Here is a 21042-nt window from a genome sequence, read left to right as displayed (position 1 = left end):
ATCATCAGACCACCAATAATTTGGTAATGCTTCTAAATCCAATAACTTTAATAAGCTAGCTATTGTTGCTACTTTACTATCTTTATTATCATTAATTGCGTTGCATATGGAATATAATCCACAATTACCATCTAAAAGTACATTTCCCCCCGATTTGTATGATTGGAATATTGAGATTGATTTATCGTGTTTATTAAAATTTGACCTAATTACATCGGTTGTGTTCGTATTTATTTGTTTATGAAATGTTTTGATTTCGTTAATTATTTTTGTCTGATGAGGTGTTTTCCATTCATTCAATATTGTGTTGTCATTATTATGATAGATAAGTAGGTCGATATTTGAATTTCTAAATGTTTTCATTATATGATTTTTTATTGCTGACCATTCTAAGTCTTCGCTATCTACTCCTATTGCCGGGATTGCAATTTTATAATTACTATATATTAACGCAGTTTTTTTTAAGTTATGAATAGTTTGAAAAATTGCCGAGTAAGATGTTTTGTCATCATATTTTTTTTTTTGTTAGCATATAATATATCGTACGCGGTTTAATTGAGAGTAATCCTACTCCCCCTACATCAAAATTGTTATTATTAATACATTTATTGTATATATTATAGTTTTTAACAACGTTTTGTTTGATTTCAATGTTTGTTTTTATATTAGAGGAGATGCAAACGGTATGAATGAATTGTTCTGGAACATCTTTTAAAAGTGTTTCTGTGATGTTTGATATATTTATTATATTTTGTATATTTTCCTTATGATCGTATGCACGGGTTATATGTTCATTAATATATCTGTTGTTATTGTAAATGTTGATGCATAAGCCATTTCTTAAACGAAGAGTTTGATTATCAAAGTTAATAATTGCCCTATGGCTAAAAAAAATGAATTACCTAAAATTACCATACTAACAAGATTTTTTATTACGTAGACTGGGATACTGAATGACACGCCTTCGATTTTGATGATTATGAATGCTTGGCCTACAAGTTTGAGTGGAGTATGATCGGCCCCGGATAATTGAATGTTGTTTGTAGTTTCTATTATTTTTAAGTTTTTTATCACCCCATGTCTAATGCAGTTTATATTTGCAACTGAATCTAACGTTATCGGAAATTCGGCATTGTTTATTCTACCGTTAATGAAGAGTGAATTTGATTTTTCATTGTTAGCAATTAATTGCTGTAAACTTTCTCAGATGCGATTTGCTAGTGTTGAAGGTATATGTTGTGCACTAGCTTTAACATTTAACCTATGTGTTAGTTTTTTTGTTCTTCGTCTTTGTTATATCTAAATCTACATTTTAATGCTGTATGATTAGTTTTTTTGCAAATTTGACAAGCGCCCCTCTGAAAACATTTATCAGCCGTGTGAAATGATTTTTCGCATATTTGACATACTATGTTCTCCCTTTTGTTGATATTTTTTTCTATGTTAGTATTATAGTTTTTATTATAATGTTTACTATCTCGTATAAATTCAATTTTTAATTTATTTAATTCATTTTTTAGTTCCTCAACTTCAGTGTTTGTGTGTTGTTGTTATTTGTTGAATTTGTTCTCTCAATAAAGATGTTTTGATCGAATTAGAATATTATTGTTATAAGAGTCTGCAGATACCATGAATTCTACCGTTTCATATTTCCTAATATTATTTTTTATTTCGTCAACAGAATTGTTATCTAGGATTGATATATATCTAGCTATTCCAGGACGTAGTCCTTTAAGCATATGATGTACAAGTTCTTTTTCTGTCATATTTTTGTCTAGCCGTCTACATAATGAATCCACTTCATTTAAACAAGAAGTTACGCTCTCATCTTCTATTTGTCTTTTTTTATCGATAAGTGTCCTTAATAATTCCTTGTGAGCAATTGGTTCAAATTCTAATCTAAACTTGTCTTCAATAGTCTCTCATGTTAATTTGTTGTGTTTACTTTCTAAATTTTCGAAAAAAACTAGAGCCCTACTCTCCAAGTACATTGGTAAATATGTAATCTTTTCAAGTTCTGTCCAATTATTAATTGTCGAAGCTCTATCAAATTTTTTGAAAAATTCGTTAACATTTTCGTGAAATTTTCTCGAAAACAAAGTCGGACTACAGATTGGAGATTATTTTTTATTCTCGTCAATTGTCATATTTTTGTTTTTTGTTAGTTCGTGACTACTGTGTAAAATGTTATCTTTCAAATATTGAACTAATTTTTTATCTGGTGATATTTTAATTTTATCTATTACGTGGTTGGAGCTTGCTCCCTTTTCGTTAAAGTTATTTTTATTGCTTAAAAAATTATCACTTATATCAAGACAAAGATCCACTTTTTCCTGCACACTAATTAATTTACTATTAACCAGCTCGACCTCCTGTTTTGTGTTATCTAAAACAGTAGACCCAATGGTACCTATTGATGACTCATCCGAATTCAAATCCGAATCTTTTATTCCTAGTTCTATTTCCAATTTGTCTAAGTCAATTCTATTTGATATTGATTGTTTTAAAATTTCGTCAATTTCTCGTTGATCTAAACTTTCATTTGTATCGGTTCTTCTTAGTTCACCCCGAAAAAATCTACCTATACTCTAGCTCTTAAATCAGATACATTCCCTAAAATTTTCAACTTGTTTTGTTCGCAAAATTCTATTAACTTATCTATTTTTAATAAATAAATGTCAGTTACTGTACTAATTTCTATGAATACTGATTTCGTTGTATGGTTAAACATTGCCTAATATACAAAATAGTCTTATTCATTTTTTAGAAATTTAATATATTTCGAGTCCTATTGGGCGCCACTGTTATAATTTAAAATAACAATAATCGCCAGAGGTCTAAATAGGTAATAAGTAATGATAAATAAATAAATAAATAAAGATATAATGCTTACGTATATACGGCAGTGACAGGAACAACACTTCACACAAGACGACCTTCTCCTCGAAATCGTACACATTCTTCACTACGGTCCCAGAGGGTCGGAGTCTTGTGTGTTACTCGCATGGCTATAAGTAGTGAATCGCTTTGACAATTATGCTAATCTATGTCTTTATAATTGACGAGTCACTACTTATTTTGTGCTAGTTGTGATGTCCACTTTCACGGTTGTTTATTAAATAATAAATATCGTACATTTATATAGATGTAATAATAGGTATTACAACAATGTTGTCCATAAAAAGTTTGCATTTACTCGTGGTTGAAATATATAGGTTATAGAAAATAGCCTCAGATTGTAATCATCAGATACAAAAAGGCTGCGTAAAAGGATATCACAAATATTAATTTTTTTTATCATCAAAAATAACAATAGTAAATTAGTATATGATTCTTTTTGACTACTGATGGAACCCTAATTCGATAATTCAATCAATTTTTCGTAGTTATAAAATAAAAAAAATATAATATAATTATTTATAGCTACAACGGGTAGGTGAAAGAATAAACGAAAATTAGAAATTATTGTATAGGTTGTTTTATATTTTTTGACACTCATCTTCCCGTCTTCCAGAGAAATTATCGTTTAAAAGTTTTTTGAACTCTTCAAGTTTGCAAGGATTACCACAAATAGGTATTGAGATTTCTTCTCCTTTTTCATTGTCCCATCGATCAAAATAAAATACCTAAAAAATGTATAACAATTTTTCTAGTTAGTTTTTACGTATTGCTAAAACTTTAAACTCAACCTTATTCTGTATAAGGTAAAATTTGATCATATAAAACGGTTTATGAATACTAATTAGTGTTATAGGAGATTTGATAAAAAATGTATAATGAAATAATATTTAACTATACCTATACACATTAGTTAGGTATTTTATCCTAAATTTAAAGATCTCCAGCCGCTTGGAGCTATAAATTACATAGTAATAAAATTATAGTAATATGCAAGAACTGGTGGTCCGATAGTGGAAATGCTTCAGATAGAAAAATATTTTTAATAATTTGGATTTTTAAAATAAGTACCTAATAAACTTCAAAATTTCTTTTTTTTTAAATTTATTTCAATGATAGGTATGTCCAAAATAGTTTCAAATCATTTCATAGATATTTCAATTATTAATTTGTGTTTATGATAATACAAAATTAGCAACTTAAAAAGTTTCTCAATTTATATTTAAAATGTTGCGAGATAAGCTGTTAAAATATATAGGTACTTAACAAAAACAAAACTTTTTTAGTTAATATACTATTTTAAACAATTATTGATTTTTTGGTGCATTAATTTCTACCTTAACTGTGTATCCATTTGATACGTCGTGATGCATATGGAAATGTAATGAAGCACCGAAACCGGGCCATTCAATTGTATGGCCAAGAAAGCTCATTGCCATTCCTATACTAATATCGTGTCCCGAATAAAGATGCATTTTTCTTGATGTATTATAATTATTTGAACGCGATTCCATGTTCGAACCAATTTCATTTAGCAGAGGCCCTTTAACATATATGAAACAAATTTGTAAATTTATAAATGAATATTTTGTACTTAAAACTCATTACATAAAAACGTGGTTTATAAGTGGAGTGTGTCTGATACCTATCTGAATTTAAATATTGTATGTTTCCATTGTTTTCAAGGCTGATAAGTCTGATAGCCTTAAACAAATAATTTATTAAATGGTAAGGCTAGGTATCTAAAAACCATTTATAGATTAAAATAAATTCAAACTTGGGCAAGTTAATGATTATTTTTATTAATAATTAAAAATTAATTAAAAAACGCGAATTTTTACACACAATAAAATTTGGACAAAATTGATTTTGATTTTAACTTTAAAACAAATGACCATAGATACATGCAATTTTCACCGAATGTTTATATAAGTATACAGGTGATTCTTTTAAGTGGGTACACTAATTATCTCAAAAAGTATTTACTTTTTTCAAAATATTTTTTTACATGGTTTCAAGTTGTTAAAAAACCAACGTTTTTATTAAAAATTATATTTTTAAATATTTTTTATCCTTATCATTTTTTTAAGTTTTTACTTTTTTGAATGACAACATAGAGTTTTAATTTCATATTACAAAGCAGAATATTTTTCTAAGTATTTTGATTCATAAAAATCGAATTTTGGGTTAGTAGTTTTTGAGTTATAAGTATTTAAAATTTAGATTGGCTTAGTGGAGTGTTACGGGGTTACCCCGAAAAATGTTTATCCACTACTGCGCTTGTCAAGTAATTTGCAAGTAATTTTGAAGTTGAAAAATCATAAAATTTTTTGTGTTTATAACTAAGGATTAATAATATAACAATAAGTTTTCCATAAGTTTTCCTTCAAGTAGCTATAGATAAAACTCGAAGCATCATTATAGGAAAAATTTTAAGTGCGTTTGAATTTTAAATATTTACGAAATAGCGAACGATAACGATTTATCTTCATACGATTTTAAACATTTGTTATCATGCAAACAGTAAAAGTCGTAGATACTTGAAAATTTTACAAGTTATTGAGATTGGCATTTTCTTCACATGATTTAATTCATCGAAATATTCTGACTTTTTTTGAGATATTTATAGACAACTGAAATTTCAAATTTTTCTGAAAAATTTTTTTTGAAGTGTCGATAAAATTTTTTGGCCGAATCAAAATACTTGAAAATTCATTAAAAAGTTCCTCATAAATTATTCTTATAGTGATTAAAAAATTATAAGAATGCATAGGCACAATTTTTTTTTATTAGTATTTGAAGTTCAAATATTGACTTAATACGTAAAAATTAAGGCAATGTTCAAATTATCTTAGATAGAAATTCATAAAAGTTTTTCTTTTTAGATATAAGATTTGAAAATTTAATACAAGGCACCTAACATATTGTTACAATAGAAATTGAAAAATTATATAAATTCATACTCACAATTTTTTTTATAAGCATTCAAATTTTGAATGTTGACAAAATACGTAAAAATCACGAAAATTCGCAAATTATTTTAAGTTAGAAATTCATAAAAATATTTCTTTTTAAATTTTTTTTTAATCATCTATAATATATCCTAGACAGATAAACCGTCTCCGTTCAGAATCGTTTTTCGTATACAATGATTTAATATCATTGGATTCAAATAATTTAGTTCCATCCATTACAGTAACCCACTTGTAACCTACTGTACAGCAGAGCAACAACAATACAACATCCACGTCTTACCCGCTTTTTTTTATTTTACTGTACCTAGCTATGACTAAATAAATGTTCAGACATTGTAATTTAAATCATTAAAACATATTTTTTTGTTTTACTGTATAACTATTGACTACGTTTATACATTTTGATCAGCCCCTTTTGAAATAAAATTCTAGATATGCCCCTGTATTAGGTAGTCTTTGAATTACACCGTTTTCTTCATTGAAGAGTTATTATTATTTTTTTTTTTTTTAGTAGGATTTTCTGTCGCTTTTGAAAACCACCTACGGGCTACTAGGAATTTTTAGTTTTGACCCATCAAAGTTCTAATTAAAAATTAGATCTACTAGACTATAAAATACCTAATTGTTCCCCAAATTATAAAGTATAAGAATTATATTTGTACTCTACATTTTCCAAGGTTTAAATTTTAAATTGATTAGATTACAAATCAAGTATAAATACAATATACATAGACAGACATAATACACATCAAACTTAGATAGGTACTTATAATTTGTTTTAGTAAGACCATGAAAATAATAACAGAAATAATAATGAACTTTTATTTGTTAGTCTCCAATAAAATAAATCAAAACAAGAATCTTTGTTGCACTTGACACTATCCATTACAGTAACCCCCTTGTAACCTACCGTACAGCAGAACGACATCCACGACTTACCCACTTTTTTTGAGATTTATTTTTTTACAATTTAAATTTAAAGTGAGTATTAAGTCGATTGACTTGGATAACATGTGGGTTTTTCTCTCACAAAATGTTTTGCTACCTCGACCTCCAAAATCATCATCATCTTCATCATCGGTGTTTCGATAACTCCTTGGTAAAAATCCATAAATCATAGACTAAAGCCACGTCTACCACAAGATGTTTTACTTGAAGCTCAAGAAGAGGCTATTCAGGCTCATAATCAAGCTAAAATGTATCCGTAAACTTATTTTAACAATATAAATAAAAAGTAAATAAAAGTTCTAACCTAACAATAAATACATAGAATTCACTAGATTGCGATAAAAATATATCAATATGTTTGAGAAATGAAATAATTCTATTAATTTATTTAAAAAAAGTAAATGTGTATCCGTATATGTAATATAATTATTTTTATAATTTAATTATTTATAAATTAACGCAACTTGAATTTGATTAAAATTAATTCGCTGTTTATTAAGCTTATATCAATTCAAATTCAGTTGATGAAAATGGAAGCAGTATTTCGAATACCTATTTATCATCATATATACAGACACAAACAGACACACACATTGTTATTAAATTAATCCAGTCATGGAGGGCAAAGTTAAAATAAAATATTTTGCTTACCTACAACTAATTTCAGTATATTCGTATTACTAAATAGAGTTTCTGACATTTTTGAAGAAATTGATTTCATTGTTACGAGGTGATAAGGTTTAATCCATTCTGGTACTGATAAGCCCTCAGCTTTCTTAAAGAGCATTAAAATATCATAATTAGGTATCGTAAATTAAAAATATGTATCAATATTATAATTTATAAATAAATTTGTGTTTTTTTAAACTTACACTACACAAAAAAAGGTCGTATAGAAGAAAAACATCTCTGCTGTTGATCGGTTGTCCACAATTTTCAGATAAAAACGATATCAATGCTGTTATGTCTGCTGAATAATCTATTATTTGTGAGAGGTTTGCTGCAAATGAATCAATAGACGGACATATTCCCATACTACCGATTAACTGTGTAAAACAGCATACAATTTATATTGATTAGAAATAGTTATAAAACTATGAACAAAAGATTTTTGCTTTCATAAAAAGTAGTTTGAATTAAGTAAGTAAAAATTTAAAAGCCAATGAAAGTCTATTTTCCACACCTAACCTAACTTTTATGACAGTATAAGAGGATATTTATTTATTTTTTGCACACCAAATAAATGTGATGTTATTCATACAGGCCTGTCGGTTGTCAGCCCTTATAACTTAATAACCGAATGTTACATAGTTACATAGTATGCTTTTTATAAATATATATTTTACAAAATATTACTAAGAAAATATTCTCTTGTATGTTGTGTAATTTTTATTTATTTATATTTTTTAATTTTTAAGTTATCATTGTTATAAAGTAAAACGTATTCGCTTTTATAATAATATTAAAAAAAAATATTTAGTAGATACATACTGTTCCGCGATCTGGTGAATTACTGTAAATAGGAATAGGTTGCCATACAGTTTCTGAGTTTGACCATTTTTGATAATTTTTTGGTGGATACATTCCTGTTAAAACCATTGCTGCTGACATGAACGTCCGACTGGTGTTGGTAGTTTTGACTAAAATTTCGTTTTCTAAATACAAGTCACTTAAGAAACCATTATATAAGCGTCGAAATAACTGTCCTTTTTTGTACATATTTTGCTTTCCCTTCTGTTAATTAACACCGGAAAAATATTATAATATAATTCAGTGAAAATATCTTTTTAATCTATATAAATATATTTATATTATTTGGTGTTCTCTTTAGATTTTAACCAAAGAAAACCAATGCATAGTATATAGTTATGCTGTATACGTTATAAATAAAACAATCGAGTTTAAGTGGATTACGTTATACGTCTATTTTGTGTCTGGGGAGTCACTGCGTAATAGATATTATGTTAAATTTGAATTCAATAATCATAATACCTATTTAGGTACGAAAAACGATTCTGAGCGAAGACGGCCTGTCAGCCTATTATGTTACTAATTAAATTTTATTATATTATTGTGATTAAAGTTATTTATTTTACTAAAAGGCATTAGTACTGTGGTAATACATTTTTGTAAAAAAAGAAAATTTCATTTGAAAATGTTATTATACGTATAGGTTTATTATCTTAGTGTGTGCAATATAATAATGCAACCATCATAATATACTCTAAAACAGTGGTCGGCAACCGGCGGCCCGCGAGTCAATTGAATACTTTAAATTGCTTTAAATTCTTTAAATTCTACAACAACGAAATTTAATTGAATATCATATCAAAAAAAAATCATGTTTTATAAATATAGTTGAAACGCGTTTCTATCAGTCATATTTTATAATGGTAGATTTAGTAGATATACCTTGACAGTTATCGATGAGAAAGAATAGATACCTACGACGAATATATTTTGGTTATAATCTTAATTTTTGATTGAGTTCGGTAACATAGCATTTTCGTACGGGTATGTACGGTTTACGTAGTGTATAGTAATTTTAATGTGGAAATTGAAAAAATAATAAAGAATATCCAACAACAAAAATCCCATATTCCCATATTAAGCCTAAGCAGTTGTAATTTCTGTACTTTATATTACAATTATAATATTAAAAACTGTAATTTTCATGTTCTATTATTTTGAAGTTTTAAACAGTTATTTTTTTTCTTAGTAAATAATTTAGAGTATATAAATTTTTTATTTTTGTTTGGCCCGCGAACTCTTTTTAATTTATGAATGTGGTTTCGTCCTTTCGGTTTAGGTTCAGGTTTTTACATTTGAAGATTGTACTCTTGATTCGGTTTAGTTTGCTAATCTGGTTATTATATAGTTTATACAACATTTTTTTTATATTATGGGTTTTCGTGGAGTTTTTGAAATCATTGTATACGAGAAAGTGTATTATGTTGTTTGACGTATTTATCTACAGTTTATTTTCCTATAAATTATAATACCAGTGTGTTCTGGAATCCATATGAGTGTTATTTTTAGGTTCATCTAGTTTATCTTGGATGGGAACTTATATATTATAATTTGGGTTGGTTTTGTTTTTTTATGCTATTTATGGCACTTGTAGATAGTCGGGAACGATTAAAAACTTAATGTGTAATACAGGTTAGGACGGTTAGGTGTCAATACATACATATTACATTCAACGCTGTGATCAGCATCTATAATTAATACTATTTGTTACAATTTAATTTATAATTTAAATAGTGCTCCAAAAATTTGATGTTGCCTTATTAATCGATAGTAAGTTTTAATTATTTAATATATATTATGCACTTTAAATTAGTAATTTTTGATTCTTTTGTAAATTAAATTAAAATGTTCGATATCATACAGTTTCAAACTGAATCAATTTTCATCATTTTATGGTATAGTTCAATATAATTTATAGATTTGCTAAGAATTATATTTACTATTTAGTTATAATTATTTTTATATACATTTCAAAAATGCAGTGACGGCCGCCGGGGGCGTCATTTCAATACTTTTCAGGTTAGGGCATAATAATGACCTAATAAGTAAAGACCCAATAGTATAGAAGTTTTAAGTAGTATAGGTATCAAAAAATGTAAAAAAAAAAAACCGCTCGCTTTGTTCTCTACGCTACAATTTATATTCATAAACTCAACGCGCTAAAGTTAGCATTCTCCTTATGCCGAACAGCTAATTTTTGGCGATACAATGTACGAATCACTCTGGTGATCAATTTCTATACGGTGTTGAGTATCTTGTATATCTTAAGTTGCGATATTAAGTAATAATACCTATATATATATATATATATATATATATATATATATACTATTGAGTATTAATAGACTGAATATTGAGGTTCGTATAGTAGGTAGTCGCGGCATTGGGATAACTGAAAATTATCATAAATTGTTTTCGACTCATAATGATTTGTAAGTTGTATCACGGTCTATTATGGTTCTTTCTGGCTGGTTGATGTTGACCTGGCAGCCGGAACGAAACTACTTTAAAATCTAGGTATGGGAAAATGCATACTTTTGCTGTGATTTACTGGCTGCTCTCTTACCCCAAATGATGCCTTTGAGCAGTCGTTCATTTAAATTGATTTAAATATAAATCTCTAAACTTGAAATTTGTAACTATTAAAAATAAATACAAATGTTTGCTGTTTATAATATTAAGATTAGTGTACGTACATAACAAAAAAGTGAAAAAATTAATTCAGTCCTCAATTCACTCAAAATTTAAATTATAATGTTTTGTTAACAATATATAATTATACCTATGATTTAAGAATATATTCTAATTTTTAGTTTCTATTAATGCTTGTAAACATTTCTATAACGTTATAATGATTAATTTATACGTACTTTAGTTAATTCCATTTGTCCTTCAGGAAAAGCATTCTTGTGGGGGTCTGTTTTGTATTTGAACATTGGTGCTCTATTTCCATGACGGAACAGCTATAAACATAATATTATACTAGAAAACCATTTAAATTTTAAATAGTATTTTTTTTTTTAATGTGTTGCGCATAATTTTTAAGGTATCTTATTTCATCTATTACATTACCATTTCCCATAATTATTACGATTACCTTATAATTTATTATGTACATTATAGGAAATAAGAAACATTTTAAAACACGTAGTATTTGCATTTTTTTTTTTTTTTTTGTTTGTTTGATTAAACTAAAATACTAAACTTATTCAAATTTGATATAATATGTATTTTAGATCTGAACTGATATTTTTTTAGAATAGAAAATTTTACTAATGTAGAAAATTGACAAGGTTTTTTAGAAGTGGTACTTATATATATATATATACAAAAAAATAACAATACAATAGTATCTAACAATCTTTTTTTATGACGATAAGGTTCTTAATAAGTTGTTTCTTCGTCCCTTTGTTTTAGTACTTCTAGGGGTGTAGTGGCCGGGCGGATTAAGGCGTCGGTTGCGACACGCACCGTCGCTGGTTCGAATCCCGGTCACGGGCGGCATCGCTTTCCTGGCAGTTCACGCTGTCTGGAAAAGTGGAAAAAGAGGCCGCCGCCCCCCACCCGGGCATGGCAGAAATAGCGTAACGATAAAGATTTTAAACATTTGTTATTATTCAAAAAGTATAAGTCGTAGATACTTGAAAATTTAACCAGTTATTTAGATAGGCATTTTCTTTACATGATTTAATTTTCAAAATATTTTGACTTTTTTTGAGGTATTTATAGACAACTGAAATTTTCAATTTTTCTGAAAATTTTCTTTTGAAGTGTCGATAGAATTTTTTTTGGTCCAATCAAAATACTTGAAAAGGTAATACAAAGTTTCTCAAAAGTTATTCTTATAGTGATTAAAAAATTATAAGAATACATATGCACAGTTTTTTTCAAATATTGACATAAATTCGTCAAAACCATGAATATTTGCAAATTATTTTGTAGTTTAAAATTCATAAAATTGTTTGTATTTATATTTAAGGTTAAAAAATTCAACACTAAGTTTTGCTTCAAATAGCTATAGAGAAAATTTGAAGCGTCATTATAGGAAAAATGTTTTGAGCGTTTGAGTTTTATATTTTTATGAAATCAGGTAGGTATATGTATACCTATCTATGATAATATAATAGGCATTATGAATTATGATAACTACATGCAATGTTTTTGGAAAAATTGATTAACCGTACCTTATTCAAAATGTGTCCTAATTGAAAAATAATATATTTGTTTCAAAATAGAATATATGACAATATTTAAATATAATATATCCTAGAGTCTAGGACCTAGACTGACAAATCATCTCCGTTCAGAATCGTTTTTCGTATACAATGATACCTATCATTGCATTCAAATCTAACATATCATTGTCAGAGGTCCACCCCACCCCCTAATGTACAGCTGAGCGACATCCACTTACACGCTTTTTTTCATTTATTACAATTATAATATTCAGATCTCTACTCATCGTCGTGTCCGGTTATCGTACAGAACCTACACAAGAATTGGTATGTTCTTTTTTATTAAATGAATAGTTATTTGTTATGTAAAAATATTTATGAATAGTAACTTATGGTTATGAACTATTTAAGAATTATAATATTATTATAATTTATAACGTACCACGGCGACGAATTGAAGGGAAGGATCCACTATCTGTCGGGTACCAATTACGATATTTCTGCGTTGTTCATCCCATCGTTCGGACAAGTACAGGATACTCACTAAGACGGTCAAGGACGAACAAATTATTAAGGACGTAGTTTTGCAATCGAATGCTACCATCCTGAACTATAATAGTAAGATTTAACTGCAAACGACGTTCACGTAGATTGATGACCACCAATATTTTATATTACTTCTATCGATCTGTCAGTACCAGTGCAGGCTGCTGTTTATATATATCCTGTATATTTTAAATTTTATGTTACACAACAAATAATGAACATTTAATAGAAATTAATTATTAAAATAACATATAAAATCAATTATTTTAAATTTTGAGTAAGTACCTACAAGGAACTAACAGAAAAACCAAGGAAGTTGCTTTGCTGTGTTTAAAAGTGTCTAGTGTATCTATATACATTATACATATAGTTATCGAGTAGGTTACTGTGATAATGAATGTGTTGAATTTTAGTTCAATGATAAATAATTATTTATGATGAAAAATGAATCTGAGCAGAGGTGGTTGGTAACCATATATTTCTAAAAATATTTTATCCAACAAACGTCAAACACAAAGTAAATTATATGCATCATCCGCAGCTATTAATAGAATGATGTAGTCTATCGAAAATTATGAACATATTGATTCAAAATTCCTTGGAATTTCTAAAAGAAAAAATTAATTGAGGAGAAAACGGGAAATTTTATGTAAAATCGGTTTTTGAGAAAATCGATTTTGGATATTGGTGTAACCGTGTGTTAACTCTAAAACAAATTATCGTAGATACAAGAGATTTTCACTAAATGCTTATATTGATATTTTCTATACTTTTTCAAAAATCTTGAAAATTTAATATGAAGTAACCCATATGTTGATATAATAGTAGTTCAAAATATTAAAAATACATAGATATATTATTTTATAACCGTTTAAAGTTCAAATTTTGACAACATTTACAAATTCTTCAGTTGTTAAAAATGTATAAAACGTTTAAATTTTATAGCTAAGGATTGAAAATTTAAAACAAGTTTTCAAGTAAATAGTTAATTCTACAACAAAAGAAAAAAATCTGAAATCTATACAAACACAGTTTATTTTTTAGATTTATTTTAAGTTCAAATTTAAATGAAATTCGTATTAAATAAGCAAAAATAACAATTTTAGTCATATTATTGTAATTTAAAAATATTATTCGTGGGTAGGTACCCTATTTGAAATTTCTAGAGTATACTTTATATTTTAATTGTAATAGTATAATCACCGTCCGCATCGCGAACGACGCATACCTCTTTATATAGCTCCTCGTAATCGCTGTATTTCTACTTTTTTGTAAACTGATAAGGTTAAAATAATAATAATAATATTTATTGGCCAAAAGAAAAATACAATTTCAATAAGTAATCATTGATTATATACATAATTTGGTTAGATGACCCATCTCACCACTGAGGATAACCTCTTATCGGTGATGATGGAGTACTATTAAGAGCTAAGTATATATAGTATATGTATATTCATAATTTTATAATATTTTAGATATTTTGTAAAATTTAGCTCTATAAATAGCTAACGCCGTGTGCAATCAACTGTCAATAATTGAATCTGCGTTTTCCTTATTATTTCCGTCGTACTTAAAAATATAGTTTTCTAATATTTTAACTAGTGCAATTACCTAATATCGTTGCGCCGCGCATTCAACACGTTATCGCCGTTCACCGGTCAGCGACTTGTGACCTTCGCTTACTAATTATGGCATCCAAAACAAATATAAACAGTTTATCAAATGTGAAAAATAATAAATCTGATAAAAACACTAACACTATACAGCCTGCTCGCCTAGCAAAAACACAAAACTCTGAAATGAACAACCCTGACCACAGTCCACAGCACCCAACACAACATTATACGAACAACCCTGAAAATGAAAACTGCACTACTCAAACAGGTAAAAGAAATCTGTTAAGCTCGTCATCCGGTTCTACACCTATCAATCCTCTTCTACAAAAACTGCTCAACCAAAAAAACAAAAAACTCTTTTCTCAACACGTAATCGCTACAAACCACTTACGATCACCGAACCTACCGACGCGGTTTTTGACACAGTCATAGTATCCGAAGATCCCGATATTGCGGTTCGAACCAAACCACCTCCCTCGATATTTATGAAAGGAATAAATGGCTTTCCAGGCTTCTGTATAACTTTAATTGAGTTGATAGGAGATGATAACTTCATTTGCAAAGCCACCAAAGACCGCTTAAAAATATAGACCACCAATACCGAATCTTATAGATTTCTATTACATTATTAAAAAGATTTTTCTTCTTCTTCTTTCTCGGTTTCGGCCATTTAAGACCATACCTCTAGATAACATACTGCCACCTATCATAATGCGAAATGCCACACATACCAACTCGATGAGAACAAATCCACGAGGATAGTTATCCGCAATCTGCACCCTACTGGCTACTACACCGATAGAACTAATAAAATCTGAGCTCGAGACGCGCCTATTCGAAGTCTGTCAAATCACGAATGCCCTGCACAAGATTAACAAGCACCCACACCCGCTGTTCTTCGTTGATTTAGAGCCGACTGATCACTCTAACCAAATCTACAAATTATCTTCCCTACTGCACACAAAAATTAAGGTTAAAGATGGTTTGATGGATACAAGCCTAAGTTAATTAGCCAATGTCAAAATTGCCAAGATTACGGCCACACCCGGGCGTATCGTGGTTATTCAGCACGCCACGTCTGATGCAGTCCGATTCAGTGTCTGCCTGGGATCTAAAGGGCACACGAGGCAATTTTTTCAAAGGGCCTCTCAAAAATACCCCTTTAACTTTTTTGTTAACAGCTTTCACTGTAGTAAAAAATGTTCAAAATGTTAACAATATCTATGATTATTCAACATGTAACCACAAAATGTGATATGCATAAAAATTAATTAAATAACTTAACAGAACTATAGATTGTTGTATTGTTCAATTTATATTAGTAGTCCTTTTAATAAATTTGATCAGTTAGCCACATTGTCAATCATTTTTTCTCAATATTTCTAAAAATAAATTATCAGTAGGTACTGACGTAATGTTTATAATATGTTTAGGTGACGTGGCTGTAATCAATGGCTTGGATATCAGCACGCAGTACGCACACGATCGGTAAATGTACGTTTGATTAGACATTTATACACTTGTATTTAAACATTTTCAACAAATGAAATAAGGCCTCATCTTGAAAAATACAGGTCGGGGCCTCGGAGGCGATCGCCTCCTATAGCCGCCTACGCCAGGCCGACACTGGTCATATTGCAGAGGAACAATGTTCTGCCGAACACCCAATTCGGATTCAGATCCTCACATTGTACCATTCATCAAGCCTATAGGATTGTCGATGCAATATCGCTCTCGTTGGAAAAAAAAACTTTCTGTACCTGTGTCTTTCTTAATGTATCTCAAGCGTTCGACATGTAGAGTTTGGCATGACGAATTACTGTACAAACTCAAATGTGTTCTTCCCCACCCGTTCTTTCTCCTAATTAAATCTTACTTAACCGATCGACACTTTCAAGTACATTATCGCTCTGCATATTCAGAAATAACCAAAAATAAAAAATAGATACCGACATTTTTTTGTTTGAAATAATAACAGTATAATTTATATATTAGAATAAAATATCCTAGACTGACAAACCCTTCTCCACTCAGAATCGTTTTTTGTATACAATGACATTAGGTATATTGTTGAATTACAATTTAGTACCACCCATTACAGTAACCTACTTGTATCCTATTGTACAGCAGAGCGTCATCCATTTACCTTACTTTTTTAATAGTTTGATTTCAATTTTTTATCTTAAATGTAATTTTCTGTTGATTCTTTCAATATTTATGCAAGAAAAAATATTTATTAGACTGTGGTTTTTAATTTTGTTATAATAACTAAAAATGTAGTTAGTTTTTCCAAATGTTTATTTATACATTATTTCTATGTATTAAATTATTAATCTCGTGTAATTGGATTCTTACCCGTAAATAAATAAATAATAATTATTATTATATATTTATATTATTAATGTTTGATAATATATGTGTGTTATAGTTAACCTTAACTTGTACCAATATAATAACCAATCCATCACTTTTTCGTGGTACAAATAACTTAAAATAATATAATTTTACAAGAATCTTATGAATTTTAGGCAGTCCACATCCTTAACATAAATTTATGTAAAAAAACACAAAACATAATTTTAAAATCAATATATTATCCGCTTATAATTTAAAATGTAAATATATAGGCACATTTATATGTATATTATAAAATATGACAATTTGAGTCATCAAGCTCCATCAGGAATATTTAAGATAAATTTATTATATCATAATAAAAAAGTGGTTTTACTCACATATATCCAGTAATAATAAGTTGCTAAAGCCTAAAAATCCAAATAATTCTTTATAATTACACAAAAAATCAGATATTAATAATATGATCTTAATAAAATGCGCGATATAATAATAAGATATTATGTAGAAAATATTATGAAAACTATATACCTCTATAAAAATATAACAATGAAAGTTAAAAGTTTGGTTAGATAATGTTATAAGATTAAACATAGATATAGATTACTATATAGAATAATGATTTTGACTATCTGTACCGACTATACTATTATGTTATGTAATGACAAATAAATTTAAGAAATAATAGCTCGTGCTGGTTCGACTATTTAGTTGAAATTATTGATATAAATTACAAAAAAAAAAAATAACCTTCACTAATGAATAATGATAACTAGGTATTTTTATTATAATATTCTAGTTTTTTATTACAAGGACTGTAGATTAAAATATATAATATTGTATGGGTAGGTACTTAAAAGTTCGAACTTACCTATACCTATTTTACCTATTTAATCAACAAAATGATACTTGAGCCATGATGTTAATGCATATTATCGAACTATTTAGTATTTGTTCGAATAAATACTTCAAAGTGAGTGCAGAAATTTATGATTAGTTAATAACATTAAAATCGATGGGTTATTAATTTATTATTTGATAAAGTAAACTAAATTACTAGATTTTCAATAAATTATAAATAAATTGAGGTATATTTATGTAAATGGACAAATGGTCTATATACAATCATCATCATATTAATATCAATTTTATGTACATTAATATGAGTGATATGTTTAACACTTTAAAAGTATTGGGTAACATTTATAACTATAATCATTAATCTCGAAAAGTATAAAAAAATTTTTTACATCATTTGAAATCTATAGAGATCTACATTTTAGAAAAATAATGATATTTAATTAAGTTTTTACTCTTTACTATATGAAAACAACACATATTTTTAATTTTATACTCAAAGCATAATAATAATTATTTTGACAAGTGATAATAACTTTGATATACACACATATTTCACACAATTCGTATTCATTATGTACCCAACAACAGCAACAACCCAACTCACTCAGTCATTTAGAGTAGGTATATACAATTTGTTATAAAGTATTAATATAAGTTATTAATGGCATTAGCTATAAATTATTATAATATAAAGTATATTCTAGAAATTTAAGTACCCACGAATAATATTTTTAAATTACAACTATAACTAAAATTGTTATTCTTAATTAATTAATATATAATTTCATCTAAATTTTGAATTGATATAACCATAAAAAAAACGTGTTTGAATAGATTTTAGATTTTTTTTTGCAGCAGGATTAACTATACTTACGTGGATCTTTGTTTTAAATTTTCAATTTTTATAGCTAAAAAATGTATACGTTTTATACATTTTTAACAACTGAAGAATTTGTAGTTTCAATTACATCATTTTTGTCAAAATTTGAACTTTAAATGGTTATAAAAAAAAAAAAAAAAACGTGCCAATGTATTTTTAATATTTTGCAATTGCTATTATATTATAAACTTATAGGGAACCTTGTGTTAAATTTTCAAGTTTTTTCACCAAACGGGTATAATTTTATTAATTAATAATAATTATAATAATAATATATTTTTTAATAGCATGTTAACATAATATATAGAATAAAAACTAAAAAACGGAAAATTTCAAGTTTATAAATAACTTAAAAATAGTTGAAATATTTTGAAAATTTTAACAATTATGGGAATTGTTAAGATAAACATATCGTGTAAATTTCAAGTTTCTGCAGTTATTCGCTATTGAATAACATTTAAATAAGAATATTAATACATGAGAAATTGAGTGAATCTCCAATGTTGTAATTTAAAATTTAAATGCTCATTAAAATGTAGTTTAACTTTCCGGTGGACATTTTGTATTAATAAAAGAACACAAACTCATGAAAAATCTTGTATTAAGTTTTTAAATCTTAGATATAAAAAGATACATTTTTACGAATTTCTAACTCAAAATAAATTGCAAATTGTTGTGATTTTTACGTATTTTGTTAAAATTCAAACTTTCAATGCTTATTTAAAAAAATTGTAACTATGTATTTATAATTTTTTTTTTAACTACCATTGTGAAAATATAATAGGAGGCATTGTATTAAATTTTGAAGCTTTTTTACCCAACGTATAAGATTTTATTATCATTTATAAAAAAAAAAACTACTTACTAAAAAGATTAAATATTTCAAATGTCTATAAATAATTTTAAAAGTTGTGAAATATTTTGAAAATTTTATCATGTATATAAAATGACAGTATAAACATTCAGTGAAAATTTCATGTATCTACGGTAATTTGTTTTAGAGTTACACCAATATCTAAAATCAATTTTCTCAAGAACTGATTTTACGTAAAAATTCGTTTTTTACTTTATTTATTAATTTATTTTTTGGTTATTCATGGTGCTTTTGAAAACTACTTGGAATTTTAAGTTGAAAATCGAAGCATTATTTCGACTACTTATCGTGTAAACAGACAAACAAAATCAGAATCTAAAAGTAAGGGGGAAGTAGACAACCGCTTTGCTGTATGGTAGGTGCGAGAGCATCTCGTCAAGACTCAAAGATGAGTAATCTATATAATGTTGAATAATTTTAATTCAATGATAAATAATAGCATATACGAAAATCAATTTTAAGTCAAGATGGTCTACCATTATAACTAAGACAACTAAGTACCTATCTGTATTTTATGATATATTTAAATTGTTATTAAAGTAATTTATTTTACTATTAGTATAATAGTCTATTTATGGTAATATATTAATATGATACTTTGAATCAATTTTTATCAAAAAATTGCTTCTATAAATTAAAAATTGTTACTGTGTATTTGTGTAGTAAAATATAATAATAATATAACCTCACGTTTAAGTTTCAAGAAGTACCCATCAAACAAAATTACAGGTTAAAAGTATTAAACAATTGCAATAAAATAACTAAAATCGTTAAATATTTAATTTCGTCCAATTTTGAACGAAACAATGTTTATAAAAACAGTACATGATCTAAGGCGTATTACTCGATGGTCTCGCGTCTCGATGATATTATTATACACCGTGTTGGTCGGCAGTTAGTCATGGAATCAGATTATCTGAAAAAATTAAATTAAAATCTAACATCATTTATGGCACTGAAATCTAGCGGTGAAGAGTAAAGTGAATAACAGTTACGAATTTGTGATCGGATCAAAGGTTCTTCGAGTATATTTGTTGACATTTTCACAACGATAACTGCAGATGACGCTGCATTAATTGTGTTAGGGATGCGTAACTGAAATACCCAATATATTATATAGAACGTCCGTTGGAAAAAACGAGTAAACACTAACACAAAATCACTACTTTTTACTTTAAAAAACGAATGAAAGAAATAAACGTCTCATTTTGGTAGTTTGCCTAATTATAGATCTATAATATTATCTTAAGCCTTGGCCATAGGATATAGATAACACCGTTGGCCGCACTGATACCGGGCCTAATTCGCTGGTTCTGTGGTTCGTGGTGGTTCGGCACTCCGCGATTTTGATTTCCGAGTGTTTGTCGTCGTTGTCGTACTG

At 27.6% G+C, this 21042-nt stretch overlaps 1 protein-coding gene and 1 pseudogene across 4 annotated transcripts; one reads left to right on the top strand and one right to left on the bottom strand.

Moving 5' to 3' along the window:
* Positions 1–2889: 2889 nt before the first annotated feature.
* On the bottom strand, positions 2890–20872 carry LOC107166478 (lysosomal acid phosphatase-like). 4 transcript variants are annotated; one of them, XM_089226835.1, is made up of 10 exons: positions 17578–17712; positions 17427–17474; positions 13205–13251; positions 12969–13136; positions 11222–11314; positions 8313–8555; positions 7694–7867; positions 7473–7596; positions 4236–4441; positions 2890–3626 (listed from the first exon to the last, which is right to left on the bottom strand). In XM_089226835.1, the coding sequence occupies exons 4-10, from the start codon at positions 13128–13130 to the stop codon at positions 3480–3482; spliced, it is 1149 nt and encodes a 382-aa protein (XP_089082961.1). In that variant the 5' UTR covers positions 13131–13136; positions 13205–13251; positions 17427–17474; positions 17578–17712; the 3' UTR covers positions 2890–3479. The 4 variants fall into 4 exon arrangements, with proteins under 4 accessions (XP_089082961.1, XP_089082962.1, XP_089082960.1 ...); XM_089226836.1 differs by having other exon boundaries at positions 17427–17456; positions 17578–17705; XM_089226834.1 differs by lacking the exons at positions 17427–17474; positions 17578–17712 and adding exons at positions 20487–20577; positions 20657–20872 and having other exon boundaries at positions 12969–13251.
* LOC149055787 (uncharacterized) lies at positions 14319–15281 on the top strand (annotated as a pseudogene).
* Positions 20873–21042: the final 170 nt, after the last annotated feature.

The sequence above is a fragment of the Diuraphis noxia genome, unplaced genomic scaffold (genome assembly GCF_037042655.1).
Source record: "Diuraphis noxia isolate RWA-SAM2 unplaced genomic scaffold, SU_Dnox_SAM2 contig0004, whole genome shotgun sequence".
Classification (NCBI taxonomy): Eukaryota; Metazoa; Arthropoda; class Insecta; order Hemiptera; family Aphididae; genus Diuraphis; species Diuraphis noxia.
The sequence above is the reverse complement of the archived record's forward strand: the minus strand, read 5'-3'. Positions and strand labels throughout refer to the sequence as shown.

What these genes read in the sequence shown, in the direction of transcription:
- LOC107166478 (XM_089226834.1), bottom strand. Translation starts at nt 13,130, where the DNA reads ATGGTAGCATTCGATTGCAAAACTACGTCCTTAATAATTTGTTCGTCC. An exon ending in CCCTTCAATTCGTCGCCGTG is followed by an intron (nt 11,315 to 12,968) that starts GTACGTTATAAA and finishes TTATGTTTATAG; the next exon opens with CTGTTCCGTCATGGAAATAG. An exon ending in GACAAATGGAATTAACTAAA is followed by an intron (nt 8,556 to 11,221) that starts GTACGTATAAAT and finishes GTTAATTAACAG; the next exon opens with AAGGGAAAGCAAAATATGTA.